The sequence below is a fragment of the Camelus ferus genome, chromosome 36 (assembly GCF_009834535.1).
Source record: "Camelus ferus isolate YT-003-E chromosome 36, BCGSAC_Cfer_1.0, whole genome shotgun sequence".
Lineage (NCBI taxonomy): Eukaryota > Metazoa > Chordata > Mammalia > Artiodactyla > Camelidae > Camelus > Camelus ferus.
This window is the reverse complement of record NC_045731.1, coordinates 13,829,728-13,857,583: the sequence shown is the minus strand read 5'-3', so window position 1 is coordinate 13,857,583 and position 27,856 is coordinate 13,829,728. Positions and strand designations below refer to the sequence as shown.

Below are 27,856 nucleotides of genomic sequence, written 5' to 3'. Positions count from 1 at the left end.
GGTCTACTTACGTATTCTTTACCTAAGTCAAGAATTCCACAAGGCAGATAACGTTCTTCAAGCATGATCTAAACTTGAGAAGTTGAAAACGCTATTTGCATTCCTTCACTTCTCAGTCTTTCTCCCCCATTGGGACTGAAAGTCATTGCATACGTGGAATGAATCCATTCGGTAGTCTCTGAGTGAGCATCTCCAAGGAAGGCCAGTTAGGAGAATGTATTCTTCATTTGAAGGATTTCGGGATCACAGAATATCCCTTACTGATGTTTGGCCAGAGAATCAGTCTGTTCTTCTGAAATTGTAGAGTAAAACTGAAGAAACTGATACGTAAGAATTATCAACAAACCTGGGTTTGATGTCAACAAATGAAAACGTTCTAATGCAAAAGCTAAATTATTTATTTGGAAAAGAAGAGTCACCACTCTTGCAAGGTTAAGGGTCTGGCCATTTCAATGTGTCACAACCGAGTCTGCTGCCTTTTGTTGCATGTCATGATGCTGGTGCTATTTTGTAGGAGTTCTTGGCAGTTAAGAGCCATGAAAAGCTGCTGTTCTTTGTTTTGTTTGCGTTTCTATTTCTGCTGATTAACTCTTAAATGCCTTAGTGTTTAGAAAGCCAAGATTGACTGGAATAAGCATGTTTCTCCACCTTCCTTGTTCTCTCCTGGGTACCTATTCAAGCTGCCAAGATGTCAGCTTTTATATTAAAGGGCAAAGGAAGTTCGTGGAGATAGTTAAGTTTTTGAGGGATGTCAAAGCATCAGGGTGGGTGTTTTTAAAAAGATCTGACCATCAGAATGTGAGGCCCTGTTACGTTTCATGGGGTGGGATAAAAAGCATTCTGGTTTGAATCATAGTTACTATGAAATATGTTAAGCAGGCATCACTCATTTATTCAAATCCCCGTGTAACTAACTTTGTGCCGACCTTGGCGTTGGGGAATTGGGGCGGTTGGAAGCAGGAGTCCCTTCTCATCAGTGTGCAGCTGCTCTTACCCATCGCCTCCAGCAAGTTGTGCACTTTGATGGCTCAAAAGCACAGATACATCGTTTTTCATTATCTGGGGTGGCACAGTGTGATGACTGCCAAAGTACTCTCCCACCTAAACTTTCTAACCTAAAGAAGGAACTGTCATGGTAGAAACTTCAGGCACAGTAAGGGGAAACAGAGGCAGAAGTGGCCCCTAGGAAGACCTAGGCAATAATCACCTGCAGTCAACTTCATCCTGCCATGTGGGAAGCAACGCCAAAGTCTCATAGGTTGGGTGGGCCCTTTCAAGTCTCTGGCCTGCCTTCCGTTGAAAAGTGCTAGACTCCAGAACTCCGGTAGAAGGAAACCTTCAGTGCCGGGAAAATCTGATGTCTGATCATAGCTCAAGTTTTTAATGTCTTTTATCAACCCCTCATACAGCTGCCAGGTAAGCAATGCTCATACTTTACAAACCCTTGGAATACAATCACCTTTAAACTTCGTGAGTTAAGGATGGTCGTGCCGTGTGCTTTGTGCCAGATTCAGAGGCTCGGTCGTGGAATGCCTTGTGCGTGCACTTGTCGACCCTCGTGTGCACGTGCTCATTTACAGTGCTGCTCAGTGTGTCTACATCCATTTTTGTATGTATTTAAATTATAATTTAAAAATACATACATACAGAGTGCTCTAAACAAAACGGTGAAATGTGGCAGACGTTGCATTAATCCGGGGTCAGAACACTGGGGTTCCCGTCCTGTTTCTGTCGGTCACTAATTAGGGAACTCGAAGCAAATTACTCACATCTCGTGGGCCTCAGTTTTCTCATCTCTAAAGTGATGATCGATGATTTAAAGGAAATAGCCTAAAGTAACCTGGCTCTAAAATTCTACTGTTTTATAATATATTTTTGAGTAACTGGCTTATGAGAAAAAGATTGTACAGTTGGTGAGACCTAGTTTTTGTATGAGACATACAGTTATTCAAACCAGAAAAAGAATTTCAGTCCAAACTAGATTTCAAAGTGTACCCCGTATCTGATGTGGTGTTGTTTGGTTCATGACAGAAGTGGGCCCTATTTTAAATGGACAGTGTGAACTCCTTGATAATTAGCTCTGTGTTGATTTGGAAGACTGACTGGTTTTTAACTCCATAATTTTGTGTTATTCTGATTACCCTCATCCACTAGGTAAGGGGCTGGTCCCCTGGGAGTCTACAATTAAAGTTACTTACGCAGAATTGCAGGAGTTGCCTTGTGGTGTCGGGAGGGGTCGATGAGTAGGGAATTGGTGGGTACTGAGCGACCTGCTGTGAGGGATAAAAGACACGCAACCCCTGGCTCCTAATCTCGGGGAACGTGCAACCTTTTTGGGAGCCTAGACACATGCCAAGTGTCAACTTAGAGGTGAAGACAGTAAGTGTCAAATGACTAAGAAACATCTCTGTGGTCTGGGGGGAGGCTGGGTTGCACTGGGAAGGCTTTGTGAGGAGCTGAGGCCTTCAGCCCCCCCCCCAGGAACAGAGTGGTTTCGGTCTGTGTCCTTGTGCTTGACGAGCGCAGGGGGGGATTTCAGCTCAGCAAGCCCGCAGAATTGTCAGTGTTGCAGGGGGCGTCCTGTGTTTCGATACGCCATGTCTCAAAACCCGGAGTCTCTGCGCAGCGTCCAGCCCCTTACTTCTCCTGAGCCCCCTTCCCCTTGTTCACAGGCTGACTTCACGACACAGGAAGAAGAGGCAGCAGGGCGTGACTGGCGCTGATTACTTACTAAAATACCATCAAGCAGCTGCTTTCTCAGTTACGCAGAAGGTCGCACGATCACGCACAGCCGCACTGCGGGAAAGAGAAAGGACAGGGCGGAAGCAGGGACAGAAGGGGACTCTAGCTCTGGGACAGTCCGGTCTCCCGACAGAGGTGGAGAGGGACTGTCGGTGACACGGGTAGACATGTCGGGTGGTCACGGAAATGCCCGCCGGCTAGCGAGCGCCCACGGAGCCAGGGGGATCTTCTGAAGCAGTCGGAAGTTGCTTTGTCCACTGGACAGGAGTCACGCCAGACTCTGCTCTCAAACAGCCAACGATGACGCAAGTCTCTTTCCCGAATACACTTGGAAAGAGGTGATTGGTCTGGGAGTGATTTACCCACTTTGACAAAGAAGCGCACTTAGGTCTGAAGGCCCCTCTGTTGCTGTCGATTCGTGGATGGTTTTCAGGGTGTATTCAGCATCACTTCGAGGGCACTGGTTTTGTATTTCCTGCCATCCGAGTTACTACTTCGGCCTTCCTCGCAGGCAGCAATTCCGCGAGTAGAACTCCTTTGTTACCTGTCCCAGATTCTAAGGACTTGGTTGACGTCACCCAGTGAAATGTTTCTTAATTTTCTGTCATGACATAAAAATGACTTTCTGGAATATATTATCCCCGGAAAGCACTTTCAAAAGCGAAGCTTGTCTGCAGGGGAGGAACGAAGTGGTACCATCAGTCAGTTTTACAAAGCAGGGAATGTTCTCTTAGAACTAATTTGCCCCCAAAAAGTTCAAGTAAGACTTCACATAGAATTTTGTGGCACAATCTAGACTATTAAAGGAATTTAAAGATAGAATTAGGTCTGTCTCACGAGAACAATAAAGGTGACAACTCTTTCTCACCTCCCCCCAAATGTCCCTCGGGGCAACTTTAGACATAGAGGTTCAGCTAGGTTTATAATTCCGCAAACATTTATTGAGTGAATAACATGTGATATTCATTGTCCTATGAATGGACATGGAAGTAGCGTGGAAAAGAGACACATGATCACTAACTGTGATAGATTATAATAATCACTCTTAACAGAGATACGTACGAAGGGATATGAGCGTTCCTGTGGAGAAAAGGAAGAGGAATCTTCATAAATGGGATAATACTTTTTGAGTCTTCATACGTAAGTGGATAGGAGTTTTCCAGGCAAAGGAGGAGAGAGAAAGGATTGGCCCAGGAGAGAAACAGAGTGTCCATAATACTGGGGTATAGATGTATTCTGGGCTGATCGGATCTGAGGATGTCAGAGACAGCTGGAAAGATGCGAAAAGTGAAAGGTGAAGTTAGGAAGGTAGGTGGGCACTGAATATCCAAGAAACGTTTCCGATCTGTTCTTATTTTAATGGGTCCCTCAAAATGGTCAGAGGATCATCCACATGCCAAATGCAGAAAGAGGTGGGAGGCGACTGTTAAAACGCAGGCCCCCGGGCCAGCCTGCAGGCCTCCCGAAGCAGGAGTGTTGCGAGAATGTAGGGCTTGCAGTCTGTAATTAACTACCGCACCCCGCCCTCAGCACCTGCCAGGTGATTCATTTTCACACCAGAGTTTCAGAATCTCTACAAGGCAACAAAACTGACTCATTGTTTCTATGTTCTTGGAAGAAGATTCAGAAAGAGAAAAAAAAAAAGAAAGAAAAGTTTAAATGTTAAGGAAAAAAGATTGGGGAAAAGAGGATAAAAGTAATGTAAGAATATTCTTGAGAAAATTGGTTTAAATTTCGGTTAACTGTAAAAAGTAACTTTCTAAGAATGGTGCTTATTAAGTATAAAGAAGTAGTAAGGGAGGCTATTAAATGTCCTTCATAAAGTAAGAAAAGGCACGGGACCACATATTTAAGGGACCATCTTGTATCTTTCCTCGTCATGCTCCAGTACAAGCAGTTAATCAGCTCAGAGCGAAGTTGTTCTGTAGCTCCCAACGTGTGCCCAGATAAGGAATGGAGGCAACAGAGCAGAGCAATATTTATTTCTGCTTGGTCTTCTTTGGTAAAGCTGTTTGGGTATTTTTTAATTTTAATTAGGTGAGCTTCACTGAAAAAAAAATGTATTAGCTTTCCCGTCACGCCTAGAAAAATCAAGCTCTTCTGCCAATGTCGGGCTACCGCCTTTATTGGAAAACGTTCATTACATAACCATAGACTGGAATCAGCGATCATTTAGAAGTGTTTTTTTTTTTTCCTATATTTTTTCTTCATGGACAACAGCTATAATCTTATACCCGTCGGTCTGTGTAGAAAGTTGTGCAAGTGTTCAGAGAAGAGAGAGGCACTAGAGAGGCATTTTCCGTTTGACTAAGACATATGAGAATGAACCTTGGTCTCGAAGAAGGTGGCCCTCAGGTCACGGCAGGGAGGTCAGTTCTGGATTCAATCCACTAAATGCCCTGCGTACGGTTCTCCTGTTGCAGATTGCGAGAGCCTTGTATGTTTTCAGCTGAGAATTTCTTGGCTTAGAAGTCAAGCGGTGATGGGGGCCTTGCTCCTGAATGTTCATCTCTGTACAAGTGACAGCAAAGCCGCTTTGGCAGAGACGGTGACACTGTCACATCCTAGAGCAGTTGACTGGTGGGACACCAGAGCCTGCCGTTAATTGAGCACGTTAATTTCAGCATGTTGATCTAAAAAAAATTTTTTTTTTAATTCTTACAGACTTTTTTTTAAACCAATGATGTGTAGCTCTGTCATTGTGCCTTCACGGCCCCGGCCCAGGCAAACATAACCTTGGGTGGTTCTTAGAAATGTACCAGGCAAAATTATTCAGCTTAAGGCCGAGCATTTTATCTGAATAAAAGCCAAGCAGAGATCAGTAACAACCACATGGCTTTTTTAGTGTCAGAGATCTGAAAAATAAGGTAGAGGGTATCATGTCCTCTTAAGGTAGATGCTAAAATTATATAAGCGAGGTGTTGCTGTTAGATGTGAATTTGGACACCAACTCTGTCTCTTATAATCTGGGTGATCTTGGGTTACACTTTTAATCTCTAAGCTTTTACTTTTAATTTATAAATTGGAATAGTAATTAGAGGGTCAACAGGACAACTGGATGCAGTAAATGACAATTACTACTATACTCGTTAAGGTGCACTGGGGGCTCGGGATGGTCCAGGCACTGTGCTGAGCATTTTAAATGCACTTTGCAATCAGTTTTCAGACTCATCCTATGGAGGAGATACTGTTGTCTTCATGAAAAATATTAGTAAAATGAGGTTCAGAGAATTTAAGTAACTTCCTGAAGGTCACGAAGTTAGTGGCTGGTATGCTGTGGTGTTTCCAGGAAGACCCCTTGATACCCTCACATAGCGTGGTGTTCGCTCTGTCGTTCCTGGTATGACGCTGCCAGGTAGGAACTTATTTAATGATATTTCTCCCAGCTGGTCTGGGAGTTGTGTTAGGACAGAGAATGTATCTGAATGTTCTTAATTTCTTCCCCTGGTTCCTTGTACAATGATCACGTAACGTGTGCTTTATATGTTCGCTTCTTTGTCATTCCTAGTTCCATGGTAGTAAGTAGTCACACTGAAAAATCCCAGTAAGAGGTTCTGTAATCTATCATTCATTCATTCTAGCATTCATTTATTCCTCCATGAAAGCACTTCACTTTAAGTCCTAGATTTCAAAGTGCATTGTTTACCTAAGGTTTGGGGCCCAAAATCAAGTAATTAATTTTTTTAAGCTAATTGAATTTCTTTGTAATTTATTTTGTTAAATTTTTCTGCTACATTAAGTCGACTTTTTTTTTTTAAGATTATGGTATGGAAATATATAGAGTTTCTTCCAAAAGAGCTGAAAGAATCAAATCATTTATTTTAAAAAAGGAATTTGAAGGAAGGGCCAAAGTGACATGTCGGCTTCATGGTCACCCTCCCATATGAAGGTTATGATATATTAAAATGCTAATTATATTTACATGTGAAATATCACTTTCTAATTAAGTCTCCTAAATTATTAATGTCCAATAATAGTATTTACAATTCATGTGTTTTGATTAAATTTAGATTTGGCCACATATGCTAAAACATCCAAAAAGAGTTATTTCTGTCTCACAGAGAATAAGTCTGCAGGTGGCTCAGGGCTGGTGTAGTGAACCCAGAGTGACCGAGCACCCAGACTCCGTCCGACTTTACAGTCTTGGTCTGAGGCTTCTGTTCTCAAGTTCATCTCCTGGTCCAAGTGGACTGCCAGTGCTCCATCTTTCCATCTTCCGTACAAGAGGGAGAAGAGATGCCAGAGGGCAGAGTGCTGGGCTTCCTAGCTGTGTCAGCACCCTTTAAGGAGACTTCCCAGGGAGGGGAGGCCATAGCTCAGTGGTAGAGCGCCTGCTCAGCACGCATGAGGTCCTGGGTTCAGTCCCCAGTCCCTCCATTAATAAATAAATAAACCTAATTACGTCTCCCAACAAAAACAAAAAATTCCCAGGAACGTCTGTACGCCTCCTCCGGCAACGACTACTTACATCATATCAGGAATCTGAAAAAAACGGGAGTAATTAGTCCTGGAGTGGCGCTTCGCACTCGCGCTACCCTAAGTGGAACCCAGGTTGAATTCTGACCTCCATTAGTTGCTATGCAACCGTCAAAAAAAAAAAAAAAAGTTGCCTCACCCGACTGAGTTTTTTTTCAAGTGTAGGTATGAGTACCTACTCTGTTGTACTGCTTCGAGGACTGAACGCATTAATGTGTGCCCCAGGCTTAGCAGAACGTTCTGGATGTAGAAGTACCAAATAAACAGGACTTCATCGTTCATTATCTTGTTTCTCCCAAAAGATGATGGCTTTTTTGACGATGTAGGCGCCCTCTTGTCCTCTGTCACCGTGTCTACCAGTCAAACTATCTGACATACAATCGTGAACAACCGGCCAAAGTTTCTGCCCTCAAAGAAATTGCGTTTTTCCACTGGGAGTTCTCACTACAGAGAGGTGATAGTTGAAAATACAGAAGGGGATGGCTTCAGCAGGGAAGTGGAGGAGTGATTCTCATTGTCCAACCTGTGGAAGAATCACATGGGTAGCAAATAAAAATGGGGATTCGTAGGGTCTCCCTTCACAGCCCAGAAACTCGTGTCTAAATGTTCTGGATGCCAATACTCATGGATCACATTCTGAAAAATAATGGTCTAGGAAGAAGGGACGAGAGCTCATAGGTGGGGCTAGAGCTTCCCAGGACTTGAAGTCAGTTCTGCCCCTTTCCTAGGAGCCCTCAGGGCTTGCTCCAGTGGGCTATTTCCGTCGCGCCTTGGTCTAGGTAATTCGTGGTCGTGGGAAGCTTTTTGTGGTTGTCCGTTGTATACAATGCTTAGCAACATCACCGGCATCTCCCCGCTGGGTGCTTGTAGCCCCCTGTCTTCCCCAGTAGTAACAATCACATGTCTCTAATCATTGCCAAATATATCCTGGGGTGGGGGGAACAAAACTGCCCCTGGATGAGGACCATAGGTCTGGCTGAAATCTTGCCCTTTTACCTAGAACATACGTACTGTCTGAAATGGGGCTTTTTATCCCTTCCCTCTGGAAGGGTAGAAGGCGGCAGATACAACGGTTCCAGAGCCATGTGCCAAATGCCCATTCCCGGTCTAGCATCGAGGTATGGAAGTGCACTTTTCTAGAAGCAAGACTTCTGAGAACCCATCACAGCCATCCTTTGGCCATGACCTTCATACATCTTTGAAAGGTCTCCGTCCATCTCCCTTCTTGGTTACACCAAATATGCCAGGCTTGGAGGTGCAGGCACTTCTCCTCTCAAAGGCAGTTAAAGACTTGGGTGAGAATGTTGTTTAAAAGAAAGTTAAGTAAAATGACTTCCGTATCTTGCTTTTAACAAACAAGGGTCTTGAGTTTAGAACAACTCCATTGTTTTTAACACTTTTTTTTTTTAAAAAAAAAAGAATCGCTTTCACCTATCATTACATAGTGCTTTAGCTATTCTCTCCATTTTTTTTAATCTTTATATGAAGAGATAGATAATAAGTACATTTTTAACAATAAGAAGAAAAAGTGGTAGTTTATTTTTTCTTTAAAAATAATATTAAGAAATGCATCAGGCAGATTGTCTCCCTGAGATTCAAATTACTCATGGGGGTGTTTTTGAGATCATACTTTCTGATGAGTAACTCTGCAGTGCTGAAATGTGTGCTGGGCGAGCCCTTAAAACCAAGCAGATTGTAGGTAGACGTTGACTGTGGTTCATAGCTGAGCATTCATTCTTTTTAAAGAGAAATTTGGAGAGCTATAACAGATAGTGACTTCAGGTAAAACAGAGCTCCCTCTTTCCTTCAGAGATGGAGCTGTAGTGTATTTGAAATATTTGCCTTGGCACTTCTTAGCGTATCAGGTAGAGAAATAATGAGGTACCCTTTACATCTTATAATAAATATGGAGGTGATTTAACTTTGTCAAAGGCAAGATTCACAGGGACTTCAAGATACGGATTGTACCTTGAGGAAACTTTCATCTTAATATTAAGTATGATTTTCAGCAGGGGCAAGATACTGTATAAGACTCTCTCCAGCCCTTCAATGTTTATCTATGTTCGCTGGTTAAAAGTTGTCATTTCCTTGGAAGCTAACAAAGTGCTTATTTTTTTTTTTCTCAGAGAAGTTTTCCAATTTCATAGAGTTGAGGCTTTCTTTCAAAGGAACCACTAATATTTTTTCCTATGATTTCTGGCAATACTGCTATGCATTTTGAGTCTTCTGAGGATGCTTTGTCCTTTCATCTGTGGTTTTGACATTTTCTTGTTAAGCTTAACCTGTTTAGCAAGAGAACAGACAATATGTTGTCCATCCATAGCGGTTCTTCGTTGGACCAAAGAAATAGTGTTTCCAGCTTTAGAGGGAAGGGAACCCTCTGGTGCTTTAGCTGTGTTCTCCCTAAAGCAGTTATTCCCAGAGACACAGAATGCAAGGTTCCAAACCAGGCCAAGCCCCGGCAGGCACCTGTAAGGGGACATATCTTGGCCTCTCGGGGGAACAACATTAAATGCCCTTGATTTTTTATTTTATTCGAAAGCGGCTGGAGGTGCAGAATATTGTTAAGTACACTATACCTGGAAACAGAAGGCATGCACTTGAATTCCTGGTAATTGTCTTGCTTCCTTTTGGAAGTACCTTGTTCTTGTCTTGCTAAGGATTATGGAACCAACCCTCAGCCTGGGAATCTATTAGAATACCCTTCCCTGTGTGGTTTCTGGGCCTGAGTTACCCAGGTGGTCCAATAAATTATGATCAATATACCACACTGCTGGTGGGAATGTAGTTTGGTGCAGCCATTATGGGAAACAGTATGGAGATTCCTCAAAAAACTAAAAATAGACTTACCATATGATCCAGCAATCCCACCCCTGGGCATATATCCAGGGGAAGCTCCAAATCAAAAAGATACATGCACCCCAATGTTCAGAGCAGCACTGTTTACAACAGCCAAGACATGGAAACAACCTAAATGTCCATCAACAGATGACTGGATAAGGAAGTTGTGGTATATTTATACAATGGAATACTACTCAGCCATGAAAAAGAATAAAATAATGCCACTTGCAGCAAGATGGATGGACCTGGAGATTTTCATCCTAAGTGAAGTAAGCCAGAAAGAGAAAGAAAAATGCCATATGAAATCACTTATATGTGGAATCTAAAAAACAAAAAGGTGATGAATTTATGGTTACTGGGGAGAAAGGGGGTGGTGGGGAGGGATAAACTGGGAGTCTGGGACTGTAGATACTAACTACTATATATAAAATAAACAGCAAGGTCCTACTGTGTAGCACAGGGAACTATATTCAATACCTTGTAATGGCCTACAATGGAAAAAGAATATGAAAAGGAATACACACACACACACACACACACACACACATATATATCAGTATGCTATATGCCAGTAATTAACACAACATTGTGAATTGGCTATACTTCAATCAATCAGTCGACTCCCAAAAGGTACCCAGAAGTTACATAATAATTTTTTTGTTATGACATACTTATTTAAAAGTTTAAAAGTGCTTCAATTGACCTTCTCACTCAGACCCAATATCTGCTGGAAGTATATTGGTATTAGTCACCCATTTTGTACTTGAAGAAATAGAAACGCAGAGGTCGCAAGAGCGTCTCAGACTTTCACAGTCGGTACCTGGCACAGCCAGGATTAGAGCCAGCTTTCCTTTGTGCAGCTGCGCTTTGTGCATTTTAAGGATGTTGCTGGTCTTGTCCCCCATAGACTAGACGGTGAATAAGAAATACAGATTATACAGAGCAGATGGTAACAACTAATGTACTTTGGGTTCTTAAAAACTGTGTCGGTCTTCCATCATATCATGGTGCCCACTGTATGGCTGAGTAAAAGGCTATGTCGTAGAAATGTAGAATAAAGTTTTTTCATAATGTTTGGATAAACAGCAAGCAGTAGATGTGTTGGCTAAGAGGAAGGGGAATTCGATGCTGTATTTGACCGAGTTTTCTTTGAACATGTAGATGTTTTTTCGTTGCGGCAAGAAAATGAGTGAGTGGAAGATGATGTCCCTGCAATGTGCCTACTTCACATCTCATGTGAATCATGGTTGCAAGACTGGAAGTTGGTGTGACCTTTTCTTCTTGGTGGCTTAAGGAAATTCACCTCATTCCTGCTTGGGCACATGATTCACACTTGTCAATAGTCAAATTCACCGTGGCTCATCCTGAGCTCCAGATAAACCGCACCAAGTGCCCAGAGCACAGAGTTCAGAGCAGGTGAATCTTCCTGGTCAAGGAAGGTTGCGTGTCATGTGCCATGTGATTTGAAGCTGAGCTCTACCCGATGTAAACGTGTGACTCCAAGCTCACAAAGAACTTAGCTTTTCCCCATTTGTTTCTTCATATGTAAAGAACAGATGATCTTATGTACCTTAAATGTCTTTTGAAGATTAGAGATCATTTATTGAGCCACCTAGCAAACACAGCTCAGTGCCTCCCAGATAATGGTCCTGTTAGTGAGGGAGGTGGTTCTCAAAGAAAGATCAGCGTTTCATACACAGAAAGCGATAAACACAAACAACTGAACTGCGGATGTTTCCTGAGCAAAGGCTGTTCCTGAAGCCGTGTACTGCGGGTACAGTGAGAGGAAGAGGGCACAGGATTCGCACTGTGGCCGGCCAGCACTTATCTCCTATATCATGTCCCTAAATTCCACTCTCCTGTCAGTATTATGCCTTTGGGGACTATTCCATGGAAGAACAAACAGGTCGAAAGCATGGGAGACTGACCGCTGGACTAGCCATTTTCGTTTTGGGACAAGCTTTGTCATCTCCGATTTCCTCCTCCGTAAAGTTGCAATTTTTCAACAGCATTCAGCAGATATTCATGGCAGACCCATATGCCAGACACTGTTTTAGGTGTTTGGGATATTATAGCAGGGTGAGGGACAATAAACTCATGAAGAAAATATTTGTCAGATGATGATGAGTGTATGAAAAAATCATTAAAATGGAAAAAGGATAGCAAATCGAGGGGTTAAGGGTAGGAACGGAGTTGCAATTTAAAAAGGGAAGTTTTCACTAGGAAGTTTTACTGGTTATTTGATTAAAGAGCTAATGGCGTTTCTGGGGGAAGAACATTCTAGGCAGAAGAAATGGCCCTGAGATGTGGGCATGACTGCTCTGTCTGAGCAGTAGCGGCGGGAGTCAGTATTGAGTCGGGTGAACAAGGGAGAAATTGGAATGTTGGGGACCGATTATACGACCTTGAAGGCTACTTCGGTAGCTTTGGATTTTACTCAGACCGAGATGGGGAACCACTGGATGATGCTGAGAAGAAAAGCTGACATTATTTGAGTCCATTTAACAGGACCATTCTAACTCCTGTTTAAGGATATACTGAAGGGAGGAAAGGGGAGGGAGCAAGGAAATCAGTTAGGGGGAGGTATTGCAACAGTCTAATAAGAGATTCTAACGGGATCTGGCCATGGAGGTAACTGCAGAAGGTGAGAAAAAGGTAAGATACTGGGTGTATTTCAAAGATGCTGTTGACAGGATGTGATGGCGGATTGGATGATGGGTCAGAGAGAACAAGGCAGAGCGTAAGATTCTGGATGTTTAGCAAACAGTTGGAGGAACTATGTTGCCAACAATGAGGCTAAGAGGACTGGGGAGAGTGGTAGCTCTACCTTGTCTCTAGAATGGCGAGAAGAATCATCAAGAAAAGTCTAGAGAAGCTTAGGTCTTTCTATAAATGTCAAGAGGCCTTTGTGAAAGTAATAACTCTTGTAAGAACGTGAAGTAGGATGTAGATGGAAGTTAAATACGTAACGCTTACCACTCACTGCGTTGTGTTCTCAGTTAAAGATAGGAAGCCTCTGTCTGAATCTGTGATGGTGCCCAGTGAACACCTGGAAATTAATTGAGTAGGTGATGGTGTTGGCAGTGGGTTTACATCTCACACTGAGAAAAGCAGTGACCAGGAAGAAAGAAAATGCTTTGGAGGCATTATTCTGTGTCTACTCAAAGAATGTTCCAAAGTACAGAAAAACGCATCAGTTATAAAAAGCCGTGGATCAACTGCTCAAATGTAAAACTAATTTAATTAAAATTACTGGCTTTAAGGGGTGCATTCTGCTGAAGGCCTCTTACGAGCCCTTTTCTTCTTGTTGTAATTCTCATTTCTGTAATAAAAGAAGAGTTGAAATTTTAGGTTAATGTAGTGAATTATTTTATAGACGTACATATGTGCCTAACATTGCACTTCAGTTTTCTGCACTATATTTAAGAGATCATTGTTTATGAATTATGTGAGGAGAAAAATACGATGATGAGGGAGAAATGATATTAATATTCACAGTTAATCAAAGCACAGGCTTTGTGGGGGAAGGTCAGAAGGCCCACGGTGGATATAGTAAATGGGTTTAATCTCGATGGCTAACTCTCATCAGATGCTAGTGACTGGCTGGGCTATGTTTTGAGACATTCTGGGACCACGTCTAGGACCCACAGTGCAAAGGAGTGTTATATTGGTACCTGCCAGCGGTACCAAGCAAGAAATGGTAGCAGGTGTGACACACATCAACCATCCTTGCTTTACTGGTTCTGGAAGAGGCTCAAGTACTGACAAGTATGGTTTGTTTAAAGGTTGTCCATTCTGTAGTTTTTTTGTTTTTGTTTTTGTTTTTGTTTTTGTTTTTGTACCTGTTCTACTTCTTAATATATCCTGGCCTTTCCGGGCCATGGTGTAACGTCTTCTCTTTATATTCCGACTTCTAATTATCCAGGATTTCCTGGTTAGAGAGTCTGTTCTCAAGCCCTGCCCTTTGCTAATAAATTAATAAACATGAGCACAGTACGACCAAAGGCAGCAGGACTGATGATGCTCACGTTCTGGGAAGCTGGATGGATGAGAATTTCAAGCGCCCCTGAAGGACAGGTAGATTCAATCCTGGGAGTCTATTGGTGGATTAAGATAATGAGATGGGTTGATCTTAGTTGGAGGTGGCAGGTGTGAGATTCAAAGGGCTAAAGAGTGAAAAAAAGCCCATTTTGTAGGAAAATAGATTTAAGACTTTTGGAAACAAATCTAGGGACCCGACTGTGTTTTGATGGAGATGAAACACAGGGCTTGGGAGACTGATCTCCAGCGTCGGACGGGCCCCCCTGGGACAGAAGGGGCGCCATGTGTGGGGTGCCTAGGGCCCTCAGCTGGGTTCTGAGAACAGGGTGGACGTTGAAAGAAGTAGGCTGTTAAACTTCCCAGGCAACGCTATTTGCTCTTTTGGTAAGAAATATCTAGAAATAATATGTTAACCATAATGAAGAGGCTGGATTTTTGGAATTTAAGTGATACAAGTGATAAAACATTTTATACTATTTCTCTTGATGCCTCTCAAGTCAAATCTTTAAACATTTCTTTCCCAGACCCGATTGTCTTCCTTCCATCTCTGACTAGAGCCATCTTGACCTTTTTTTTTTTAATTATTATCATCTTTCTCCAACCCCTGCAAACCCTAAATGTTCTTAGATATAAACCCACCCATGTTTCCTTGCACTGAGTCTTGAGCCCACCTTCCCTCCATCTAAAGGACGCAGTAATGCTAGAAAAGGTCCATGTTTTGGTGTCATTCTGTTCCCCTGGGGGACTTCTCTATGCCTTCAGCCCTAACACAGTAAAACTGTAATGATCAGGCATTGAGACCAAGCCGAGGGGGGGGGGGCAGCTTCAGGAGGAAGAGGGTTAGAGAGCCCAGAACTCTGGATTGAGAAGAGAAGCCTTGAAAGAAGAAAGTAAAGAGGTGGAAGTGGAGATTACTCTAACGGTGATTTAAGGAGAGACGATCACAGTCAGAACAAAAGCTTAAGATTTTCCAAGGGCCTCTGTGTGCCAGGCGCTCAGCTTTCAGGGCATTATCTCATTTAATAGTAGTAATTCTAGAAAGTGCATTTTTAACTTCCGATTCAGATAAAGCTAAGGTAAAGGACTTCAGGAAGAGCTAGGTTAAGCAGCTCTCTCGAGATCACGTAGCCTGTGGTTAGTCCCATCAGGGCTTGAACTCAGGCTCTGGGGGCAGAGCCCATGCTTTCCTTCACTCTAAGAAAAGACAGAAAGGGGAGGAGCAACCAGGAGAGCAGGAGGCAGAGCATGACATGTGAGAGTGTCTTGCCAGAGGGGAGCGAATGCACAGGACTTGGAAGAACGCAGCGGGAGAGGGGACTCCGATCCTGAGGAGAGGCAGCAAACACAAAGGACGGGGAGGAGTAGTCCGGGCTTCCAGACTATGTGCACCTCCAGGCACAGTCCCCCATCACCTCCAGCACCTACACCTGGGGTCCCTGATCTTATGATCTATTTTCCACTTAGTGGTTGCACATTGCGTGCTGGAGCCTAGGAGACATTTTGTCAGGCATTACGTCGCCGTCATCACTTATAAACAGATAGACCAAAACCGTACAGAGTGAGGCACTTCTGAGAGTACTGGGTCCATTGGTGGCTCTTTGATTTGTTTCATGAAGACTTACTTCTCTTGTATTCTTGGGCAATGGCCTATCTTAGATTTGTCTCCTAGTCATTCTAGTAAGGCATGGGAGGGAGGGTGGAATGAGGAAGTGAAGGCATCCAAGGTGGTGATCTTCCACTGACTGGCTGTCCTATAGGAAGGGCCAAAAAAGGAGTTTTAGCCCATTGAAGGTCTGAACCTTGGATAGTGAAGACGTGCTGATTGTCATAATCAGAGGTGACAAGGTCAGCCGTCAGTGCGTGGCACACACGTACATTCACTGGCATTTCTCTTGTATTTATTTCCTGTGGTTCTGTTGCTGTGTGTAAACAACCCAGAGAAGACCTCTGGGCCAGGGGATCCTGGTGTGAAAGGAAAAGGAAAGGGAAGGTACGGGAAGGAAGGAATACAGAAAGGGGAGGTGGGGACTGCCCGGAGGAACAGAGACGCCTGTTCATGACTTTCCGAGGGGTAACCCATCTCAGTAGTCCCGTTTCTCCTTGGGATTCCAAGGTCAGCAAGGACGCCTTGTTTGGGGTTGAGCAAGAACTGTTCTGCCTGCAATGGTGAAGGAAAAAATGGCTTTAAACCATATTTAGGAAATTTGTTGACTGTAATTAAGCCTTCATGGGAATCCCCAAGGTTTACTTACCTGTAATTGAAAAAATGCAAATGAAGACAGTTAATCAGTGGGCTGGCTGCCTACCCACCTGAATGAATTAGAAAAGACGACACAGATTTGTCCGGCAGAGAAGGCTACCTGAGAGCCAACGGGTAAATTTCTCAGTGACACTGTGGAGACTGGTTTTTTTCTTAGCCTGGCTGGGATTGCAGTGCTTTTCTGCTAAGGCCTTTGCCAACTTCGTCTTGAACCCATGACACACAGATTTCCTAACGACTGGCCTTCAGCATTGGTGGAGCACCCGCTCCTCTCTGGCGGCACTCAGGGAAGCCCTGCAGGAAAAAGGGCAGACCTCTTGTCTTCCTTTCCGGTGTGATTGACCCACTGCTCAAAGCTGTGAAACATTTGCTTCCCAAGGTACTGAAATCAAATGGGAATTCCCGTGGGATGAGGGCAACGCTTAAGGAGTTAGCCTACAGCATTTTTGCCATCAATGTTCAAGGATCAGTACGTGCTCTAATATTAATAGCTTGAATGCAACTTTTTTATTTTTTAATGATAATCAGAGCATACCTGTGATGGTCATTTGCACTTCAGACATCATGCTTGTTAATATATTCCACTAATTTTTATCATCTGATTGAAAATCATCCCCCAGATGCTTTGCACCTCTGTTCCTACCTATGTCTTCTGCTTAATGATTTCATTAATTAGCAACTTAGATTCTCATAACAGTACAAAGGTCACAATTTGTCCCTAAAAATTAACTATGGGAAGGAAAGTGTTAACACATCTTTTTTTTTTTTTTTGCAAGAGAGATTATTTTTATTTAAAGAAAACTGAAACAAATATATACACTGAACATATCAACCTTTTTAAAAAGAGCAATCAATACGTTTCATAAAGGAGGGTGACGTTTAAGGAAATCAAGTCGGCACTAAGTTAACAATCTCCGTTATTGACATTCCTGACATCTGTGGTCAGATTTCTGACTTGTCCCTGATCGTGGGTGTCCAGAGCAAAAAAAAGGTTTGAGAGGAGAGGAGAAGGGGCCGCAGCGTCATTTAGGCAAAAATATTTGTCAGTGGTCTGATTGGTAATAACACAAAGTATTCAATTAAATATTAATTGCTATTTAATAATGTAAATATCTATGTTTAAATGGAAGTAGAGATACAGTGGTTAATGTATCTGTGTTAGAAACTGTATCACGTTGTTTCTGACACTGCTGTCAAAGTACGACCTCTTGGAGAAGGAAGGTACAGAGGTTTCCTGCCCCACGCCACTGAGCGGATTCCGAGGGTGCAAAGTGCTACAATTGATTAGTAATGCCTGCCGTGGACACCTTGGGGGTGAGTGGCAAATTGCTGCCCCATGATCACCACCGTCATCGTCTTAACAGGAAGGAGTCAGCGTTGATAGCTTACTTTACTACATGTTTGACGAGGAGGAGCGAGAACACTGAATGGAGGGCTTGCCACCCAGGACTCGCCTTTTTTTTGCAGGCATAGAAACATCCAGAAGTGGGGAAAGATGCGATTCGGCTGAACCTTTTCACCGCATCTTTGTTTGCTTCAGTTACTTATTACCCTTGATTTGGCGAGTGTTTGTAAAAAGTGTTATTGATATAGACTCTGGAAAAAGTAGGCAGGTATTTCAAGGTATTTCAAATGTATCACAGTTTCTAAGGAGATCAAATATCACTTCAAAGCCTCATGGATTTTCTAAACATGAAATGTTCTTCTTGGCAGATAATAGGGCTCCAGTCCCCAGGTTCCTAACCTCCCATTCGTTAACAGCAAAGCTGACTTAGAGCAAAGTCTTTTTTTTTTTTTTCCCCCTGCAAGCAATTTGTGACTCCTTTTGGGGCGGTAACTCTGCAAATATAAATAAAGTCCAGGTTTCTCCAGCTGTTGACTTTCAGTTTGTTGTCAATGCTCCCATCACTACATCCCCCACTCAAAACACTACCCCAGCCCTGAATATGTATAGTACAGCCCCATTAAAAGACTTCTTCTTATATGTGAAACACTAGGTTATTCCCATGAAAAGATCTTGCCAGTGTCTAAAATGGATTCTACCCATTTTAGCCTCCTCGGGAGTCATTAGCACTATGAACTCTGACTTGAGAAAATTAGAATAAAATCTCCTAGACCCAAATGAGACTGGGCTGCCTCTGCCAGGCGTTTCTAAGCTTCTTGTGGTAATCACTCCTCAGTTTTTATATTTCAGAAATCACCTTCAAATGGATTTGGTTTATTTATTCCACTTACCTTAGCTGGTAGTCCCATGACATCTGCATTATTTTTAATGCAAGGACAGATCCTACTTGGGGTTGCCATGCGCCGCCATTTATGGTTCATTATTTTGAGGTCATACATAACCAGCTTTTTTGAAAATAGAGTCACTTCCAGGTTATATTTTGATCTCTACACGCATATTTTAAACAGATTAATGTAGAACACAGTGAAATCCTAATTCTCTTCTGTAACTCTATGCCCGACCCTCACGAATTATCATCCCAAGGTATTTGCTGTGTCACATGCCGTCAAGCCAATGACTTTCTCTCCACCTCCTTCACAATGTTCCTTTTGACAATGTTATGTTTATTGGGGGTGGATGTGTGTGTCTTTACAGTCAGCTTTTAATTCTAAACTGCATTTGCTTTACTGCTGGTCGGCCCCAGGAAGTTCACCATTATTATCAAGGATGAAGGATTGTTAATTACTTAACAGAATAGAAAGTGGCCTTGGCTGTCAAGGGAATAGCTAGGATTTTTTCTGATGATGTTGTGTCTTAGGTTATTGAAAGAACACGGATTTTCATTTTGGAAGTATGATGCTGAGAAAAATTTTAGTGGATCTATTGAGCTTTTTGACCTGCAGGAGGAAGATGGATTTAGTATTCCATTCCTCGTTCGATTATGCCTCTCTGTAGAAAACACTAAATAAGGAATATGAAGGGATGAAGAAATCAGACAGAACTGACAAAAATTATATAATTGTAGTATGCACAACACTGCTCATGAAACAACTGGAAAGACCAATAGAAACAGAACAGTGTGGTTTCTTACTCCTAGCTCCCTGAACTTCACTCCCGTAATTTCAACCCTTCCTTTAGTAACTCATTCTGCCTACAGGTAGCACACACACCTCACACTCAGTGTGTCCAAAGTTACCATTTTATTTCTTATTCTTATTCTATCATCTGGATTAAGACCATCGATATTACCCAGTTGTACCAGCTCGGAATTTCAGAACTGTGCTTTCTTCATTGCTCTTAACCATCCAGGCACCAACTTTCTATTTAATCCATTAAAGTGAGTTTAGATAAGAGGCCCACCATGCAGGTTTATTGTCCTGTCCTGTCCTTAACTGAGTCAAGAGAGATCCCCTGGTCTCTCTGTTCCTTTAGTGCCTCACATCCCCTAAGGCACTTATCACAGAGCGTGGAAGCTTTTGGCTTAATGTTTGTGTAGCCCAGCAGGACCCTAGTGTCATCGGTGACCATCTGATATCAGCAATGAAGTTTGTAGCTCCTTAACTGTATCATGGGTTAGAGGGTCTTTTTCTATGCTGCTGCTGACCAGGGTTAGGCTGGGAAGGAGGGAGGCTTGGGTGGTCCGCCCAGCCCCCTTGTGGTGCTGGTGCTGTGTGCAGGGATCACGCTCAGTGCCCTGCTCCTGACCCCAGTGCCCTCCTCTTGACCCTGTGTGGTTCCCTTTTATCCTGTTGTTCCAGGTACAGGCCTCAGTCGGCCACAGGAGGTCCCAGGCCTCAGCCTGCTTAAGAGGCTAAAAGCATTTATCAACCTGACTTTAAACTGAGCACATTTCCTCTAGAGCTCTTTTCCATGGAGCCCCTTCCTACACATCTATTGTTCTAGGTACGAGAACATTAAGAGAGTCTCAAAGCTGGAGGTGAACTTCATGCCCAGCAGGGGGAAGGGGACCCCTGAATCTGCAAAAACAAGAACAGCTTTGTAGCAATCTGTTACCCCGTAAGGGATCTCTATGGAAACCAGGTCTGCCCCTTGAACTCTTGCTATAAAACCCCCTGCCTTCTCTCCCCAGCAGCCTCGCATCTTAGAGGCATTAGCCCACTGTGACCTCCTTGGCCTGGCAAATAAATGAAGCTGCCTTTTCTACTTTATCCAGAACTCTGTCCTTGAGTCTCAATTCAGTAAGCAGGGTACGGAAGCCACATTTTGGCAACGTTTGTATTCCCAACACTTAAGCACAGTGGTTGGCATGGAACAGATACACAGTAGGGCTGAAGAAATACTTGCATATGTAGAGGTGCAAGTAAAAGGGTGGAGAGACGGACTGCAGGGTACAGAGCAAACGCTGACTCAGTGTCTCAAGAAATGTAGTTGCCCTTTGATTGGTAAGAGTGCGACTTGAGTCGTGCAGTCCCGTTTGTGTCGTTTTCTGTTTCTACTGAAACTGAACACGTCCGGCAGAGTAAAACCCCGTTAATGAAATCGCATGAAACTTAACGACGTGGGGTTGCAGACATCTTCAGATGATCAGGTCACATTCAAGAGTCATTTCAAGCACTTTTCACAGGTGCCTCTGGCTCTGACGTCAGGAGGTCGTCGGGACAATGATCGATCAATGGAAGAATCACAATCCAAGGGTCTTCCCTTTGGTATTTCTCCCCATTCAAAACGCAGAATGAGGAAGGTGCAGGGGAAGAGAAATCTGTCTTTCAGAAGTTGAGTGAGGTTAAGAAGAATAGAGTGGTAATGGAGGCAGGAAAAAAAAAAAGCGCCAGAAAAACCCTGTAGAAAAGGCTGTCAACCAGCTCTCCCGCCCTTCTTCGCTGTTCATGGACTATAATAGAACAAGATGTGAGGCAACATCTGTTGCCTTTTTAAAATAGCACCTTGATATTTTAAAAAGAATAATGACAGAATTAGGAGAAACCTAATTTCCATGGCTGGGGACGGCAGACCCCTATGGCACGGAACGGAATTAGTCCAGCACGGCCTGACCAGTCTGGGGGCTGTGGGTCCGGCTGCCGTGCGCGGCTCTGGGAGGCGGCTTGGAGCAACGGCCGGAGCGCGGGCTCTGGAGCTGGGCTTCCCGGGTTTAAATCTCGGCTTCGTGACTTGCTGGCGGCGTACTGCAGGGCAAGCCGTGTGGCTTCTCTCAGTCCCCGCTGCACATGGTAGTATTCCCGGTCTCCGGGCGGTTGTGAGATGGATGAGAGAAAGGAAACTTGAGAAGCCGGTCCAGAGACTGGCTCGTGGTCGCACCTGCTAAGTGTAGGGTGTTATTATTATTATTATTATTATTATTATTATTATTATTATTATTATTATTATTATTATATATTTTTAAGTAGTCACTTCTCTTAGACCAGATGTAGGAACTTGATGGGACATCCAATAGGAGCAGAACGGCCCTCAAGCAGAAAAAGATGCGAGTCTCTTTCTGTGAATAAGTCTGGTCGTCCAGCTTGAGGAACGGCTGAGGTTCCTCCTTTGAGATGCAAGAAGCCAGCAAGGCCAGCCCAGATCGAGACTTAGAACGCTAATCAGAGCCGCCAAGCCCTGCCCAAGGGTAGTCAGTCGTCACAGCTGTATATTGAACGTGCTTCCGAGAACTGAGCAAGTGCAAGGAAAGTCCGCAGGGATCAGATCCCAGGCACGGCCGCCAGCCGCGTGAATCCAAACCAGGAGACGAGCCAGAAGCCAGGAAGGGTCACGAGGCAGGAGCACACCCGGCAGATCTAGGTGGAGGGACTTCAGGCTCTGAGGCTGAGGCCAGACACCCCAGATCACGTGAGCTGGAGGCTCTCACTAGGCTCGGTCGTGGTGCTCCTAGGATGCCCAGACAAGGGTCAACAACTGAGACAGGTGCATTCTGAATGGTAGGCCGTCACTGGAAACAAGACCCCGGAGATTAAGGGCTGCTTCGGAGAAGCAGTGCAGCATGGTGGTTCCGATGACGGACTGGGAGAGAGACAGTCCCGGTCCTAAATCCTGCCTGGCCAATTCCTGCAGCGATAATTTGTTTTATCTCGCTACGCTCCCATTTCCTCATCTGTACAATGGAGGCAACAGTTTCTACTTTAAGGACTTTTGAAACTGAAATCATGCAATTTAATTAAAACGGCTAAAGCAATGCCAAGCACCTAATAAGTGCTTAATTAATGTTGGCTGTTAGTATTAGAAATTCATTTACACGTACTCACTGGTCTGTCTTGTTTCAGAGCGCCATAATCACAGTGTACATCGCAGAATAGAATGCAGTTATGTGAAATGACTTCCCCTAAAACTTTCCACTAAAAAACCTTCTTGCCATGTAGCTTTTCTCTTTTTAATGTATTTTCTTTAGGAAGTGAATTTTTAGCAAAATGTGCCACTTGGAAACCAGATCTGAGTGCTATTTTGGACAAGCATAAAGGAGACCCGTTTTTAAATCAAACAAATTATGATTGTGTTGAAGATGATCTGAATCATTACAGCGGGTGTAGGGCAAAGGGCAAAATTTATCCTTGGGGGAACTCACATTTTAAGAGAAAGTCAAATTTTGTATTCATTTTAGACTGGCCTTCTTGCCTGGGAGTATATTTGCTCAGGCTTAGCTGGCCCTCACCGCCTCCGCCCTTCCCCTAACCATAAATTCCACATCTGCCCTACTAGGTGCCTTGAACTAAATCATTGGCTTCAAACTTCAGAGCTGTCTCATTCTTAACCAATGTGTTAGGTTTATTCACAGGATTCCTGCTTCGGGCTGGGAGAGCCAAGGGGTTCTGGAGACGAGACAGGCTATCACATTTTTGCAACAGAATTAGACACCATCTACCTGAAAATGGAATCAGTGGTAAAAATCTCCAAATTACTGTGATCTTTCTCTTGGGACCCACTGAATTCTCCCAAGATTTGTTTTTGGGGAACTGTTTAATAATACACTAGATGTATCTTGTCCTATTTACTTTCTACTAATTCTGTTGCCCCAAAGCAAATCAACAGAACAGTCTCTGATATAATACCATTCTGCCCCCCCTCTGCCGATAGCATACGACGAAGACTAACTCTGTGAAAGACTGTCACTCATGTTTTGAAACCTGACAGATTTTAACAGGGAACTGTCGATTGGCCAAGATGCAGGGTACCTAACTCCTAAGGAAACCGTGACGGATACCCTTATTGTCCCCAGATTTTGCTCTTTTATATCTCTTTCCTCCATTGTTTATACTTCTACCTGGCGGGGGGCGGGGGGGAAATTGGAAAGACAAAGAAATAAGTGGAACTCAGTCAGATAACTGGCTACAATGTTACCAAACTTGTGGCTGGTGAAGTCCTCAAATCATTGGATGACATAAGCCTTCAGACAGTCTTTGGGTTTCACTGGTCCAGTGGTGCTCAGCCTTTGGCATGCACCAGAACCCCCAGGACTGCAAGTTTTTGATTGAGAAATGTGGGGGCTTGTCCTGAGAGACTGCGTTTCCCACGGGTTCCCAGGCGGGGCTGATGATGCTGGTCAGAGCACGTACTGTGAGAATCACTTCACTAACCTGTGCTTGGCCTCCCTTCTGTTAACGCGAATAATCTGGAATTTGCTTGTCCTTAGCTGGCTTCAGAAATCTGTGCTCTATAAAGTAAGCATTGTGGGGTGAAGAGTTATTTTGGTGTCTGTACACCTCGTTGAGTGTAGTAGGGTTGGTCAAGTAAGCCGTGACTCTATCCACTTGGCTGATTGAATGGGCAGAGCAGTCAGTATATATTTGCTGAGTCACGGCTCTAATCCGCAAACCTCTGCTTCTCTGTATCATTGTGGAGTCAATGGAATACTGACCTTTAATCAATTCGTGTGTGTGTGTGTGTGTGTGTGCGCGCGCGTGGTAAAGCCTCAGTTTTATGGGACTGCAAGAAATTCATACATAGAAAACTTCTTCCTCCATTGTTTTCTCCAATGATCTGATTTTATGAGCCTTTTTGGTGGCAGAAGAATTGAGTTCATTTGTTGTAGAATTTTTTTTTTAAACTCAGAATAATGTTTATTGAGCTTTGTTAAGGGTATGGAACAGGGAAGAGCCAGGACAACATCATAGAAGAGGTACACAGTTGTAACTTCTGCTGTCCCCTCTGCCCACTGCTTGGGACATGTTTTGGTCACAAGAAATGACAAGAAGTTATTTCACTTAGTCACTTAAATGTTAAGTGAATTAATTTAACTAAATTTAACTGCATTTATTAAATTAATTTAAATTAAATTAAATTAAATTAAATGTGAAGTGAAACGTTTCACTTAAATATTTGCTTTAAGTGAACGCAGGGCACATCACATCGGGGAGTCACAATGTTGGGGTCCCCGGGCGTGAGCACTTTGTTAGTTACCTCCCACCCAGAAGGCTGTGTACCTCACTCCCGCTCCACAACGCAGCTACAGTCCATCGATCACAAGGTCCACAGCAATCTCCCAGCAACTGGGAGCAACATTACTTAGGAGCATCCTTGGAGCCCTTATTTAACCACAATGGGTACATGTCTTCAGTTGCTATTGCAAGTTTGATGACCAGATGATGTTCAAGTGTCCCCGAGGCAGGGGTCAAATGTACCGTGCGGCTGTTAATTCTTTGCTTGCACCAGCTGGAATCCTGGCTGCAAAGGAGTCTGGAAAGTGAAGTTTTGAACTTTTTTCCAGCTTTTGTGGCCCAGGAAGAAGTTCAAAACAGATAGTGAATGGGTCTGGTAGACAATTTGTACCACACTGTCTAACCAGTTAAAACCTGAGAAGAGGTAACTTCAAAAATCCCTGGCCTTCAAGTCTGGAGATGAACTTCGAAACCCTCTCTGCTCCAAGTTGTGACTGTCACAGCGATTCTAAAGCCATCCTACCCAACAGGGTGACAGATGGTACAGTGGTAGCGTCTTTAGGCATGCTATCACGTAAGCTGTGCAAACCTGGGAAAATTACTGGACTTCTGCATGCACCAAACCTCTCGCCATGTCCTGGCGATGACGGTGATACCTGCTTCCCAAGGTGGTTGTGAGACTTCAGTGGGGAAACGAAGTTCTTAAAATAGCATCTGGCACCTCTGAAGAAATCAGTATTTCATTAGCACGTGAATGGGGGGGTCTCACTGAATGCTTTCTGGACTACACAGGCGGCACCCAATATGGATATTTTTATAGGATTTTATGTTTATTTTATATGTATTTTTATATATTTAAGGCCTGGGGATAGTCAGATACTCCCACATGATAAACAAGTAAAAGTCGTGCATGCATGGAAAGGGGTTCCTTTCCTTAGCTGCCTGCGTCTCTAACCAGTCCTGAGCTCAGGATGGAAAAATAGCCTGTAAATACTTCCACTGGGAAGACGCTTCCACGGGGAGGGCCATAAAATTGAGAAGTAATCCCTTATAGCTTTTTATTCTTCAGTGCCTGCCAAATGCTTTTCAGACATTTGAGTAATTGTCTTCATTACCAGTCAGCCTAATGAAATAACAGGAGATGCTCCACTTGGAGAAGGTTTGTTCTGCAGGAATTCTTCCAGGCCAGAAAAAGGGTTTTGTCTTTAGAGGTACTGGGATTTTAGAAAGCTGTGTATCATGAAGTATCCTTTTTTTCTTTTTCCATCTTGGGATTAGGGATAAAAGACAGGTGGCCGCTTGTAACCTATTCACCTCCTCCTGTAATAATTTGCTCTTCTTTTGGCAACGCTGTATACTTGTGCAAACACAACATCGTTTTAACTGTGAAATTGCACCTCCGTCTTACAAATGTCCCACCGTGACTAATCCAGGGGTATCTCGTTCTCCTTCCACTCTAGCTGGACAGTGCCACATCGCTCATCCAGGCAGCTAAAAACCTGATGAATGCTGTTGTCCTCACGGTCAAAGCATCCTATGTGGCCTCAACAAAATACCAGAAGGTCTATGGGACAGCGGCTGTCAACTCACCCGTCGTGTCTTGGAAGATGAAGGCTCCGGAGAAGAAGCCCCTTGTCAAGAGAGAAAAACCTGAAGAATTCCAGACGCGAGTCCGACGAGGTTCTCAGAAGAAACACATTTCGCCTGTACAGGCTTTAAGTGAATTCAAAGCAATGGATTCCTTCTAGGATGACAGGCTTTAGCAAGAAAGCTTTTTCTTTCTTCTTCTTTTTTTTTTTCCTTTTCTTTTCCTTTCTTTTTAATTCCAGTTTTGTATGCGTACCTGCTGACTCGTATGCCTCTGGCGTGGGGAAATTAAGGAAGCAGTGTTTGCATGTCAGATCAGATGTGATCAATACCACGGATCCATCTGTAGCCTGGGGAGGGGACAGGGAATTCCTGTCCCGAGGTGGCACAGAGCTGTCCTTTGCAACATTCTCATAAAATTGGGCAAAGTGTTTGCATTGCAGTGTTTACCGGGAGTGGGGGGGGATGGGGGAAAAATAAACTTAACTCTACAAAAGCAAACTCTAATGCATGCAAGAATCATTAGGTTGGCAGGTATATTAATCAGTGAAATATCTGGAAGTGTCACGGTAGAACATAAAGCTTGTACTGCTTCTGTTCCAGTGTGAAAAATGTCTTAGCCAATACGCTGAAGTGTGTGGCCCACAAACTGAACAATTTACCTTTGGCATCATATCCATGAGATGATGTGCATTTTTTCTTTAACTAAGGGGAAACTAACTCGTCCAGCCTAAAATGCTTCTTTTAATCTGTATTCTGTTCTTTTCTCTTCTAGTTGTGCCATGACCTGTGCTTATGTTATCAATTCCCCCCCTTTCCTGAAAATAATAAACATTTCTTTACAAGAATTATAATCCTTCTGGGGGCACTGGACATACAGTGTGGTGGTCATCTTACTTTTACTTAAAAAAAAAATTGAACTATGATTTTGCTAGAAATAGGAGGCCCAGTGGTGGAATGTTAGAGGAATGGAAACCGACCATGTGTGAGGGTTTAGAGGCAGATACGTAGGTGTAGCTTGGAGTGCTGGTATCTGATCTACCGTTGTATCCACTAACTCAAAATAAACACATTTAATCTTGACACTGGAAGAATGTTCTTTCTTTGAATGCATACTTGAGATTAGAGCATCTCCATTGAAAACTGGTTAAAAATACTTTGTGTTCATTTTCAGAAGTCGGAGGTAAAGTAGGTAGGTGATATATAAAGAAAACTCTGGGTCATCTTTATAGTCCGGGAATTGCTTTTTTGGTGTGTTTTTCCCATGTGTTTATATTCACTTTTAAACTGAATCTAAAATGAGAAAGTCATGTGTTAGAAGTTTCTGGGCCAAACTTAAGAAACTTCATGGGTTCTTAGAAACTGAATCAAAAAAAAATTTGAGAGGCCTGTTCATTTCAAAATATTTTATTCATTTCAAAATATTTTTTCTCTAAACTGTAGAAAGAGGGACTCTATCCTATTATTAAGAAAGAGAGGGTGTAGACTTTTAGCTATAGCTTGAAGAGTGAGGGAAACAAAAATATTCATTTGAGTGCTTCAGACTCCTCCCAGAATGATCCCTACAAGTTAGCAAATGAAAGGGTGTGTCCAGAAGACGCCTGATAGAACGTGTGCGTT

The 27,856-nt window shown here is 43.3% G+C and overlaps 1 protein-coding gene and 1 long non-coding RNA gene across 6 annotated transcripts in view; both read left to right on the top strand.

Annotated features, from left to right (window-relative positions):
• The window catches only part of CTNNA2 (catenin alpha 2), a 944,841-nt gene extending 917,522 nt beyond the window's left edge, over positions 1–27,319 (top strand). For 4 of the 5 annotated variants that reach the window (XM_032474170.1, XM_032474171.1, XM_014561376.2 and 1 more), the window contains one exon: positions 26,110–27,319. In XM_032474170.1, coding sequence (XP_032330061.1) covers positions 26,110–26,397 — 288 coding nt within the window. In that variant the 3' untranslated portion in view covers positions 26,398–27,319. Of the gene's footprint in view, positions 1–23,037; positions 23,155–26,109 lie in introns of all 5 variants that reach the window. The other variant, XM_032474172.1, reaches the window with a different exon arrangement.
• LOC116661668 lies at positions 1,492–15,633 on the top strand. Its single transcript, XR_004317597.1, has 3 exons — positions 1,492–1,501; positions 2,860–2,863; positions 14,947–15,633. It is a non-coding gene; the product is annotated as an uncharacterized LOC116661668 (long non-coding RNA).
• Positions 27,320–27,856: the final 537 nt, after the last annotated feature.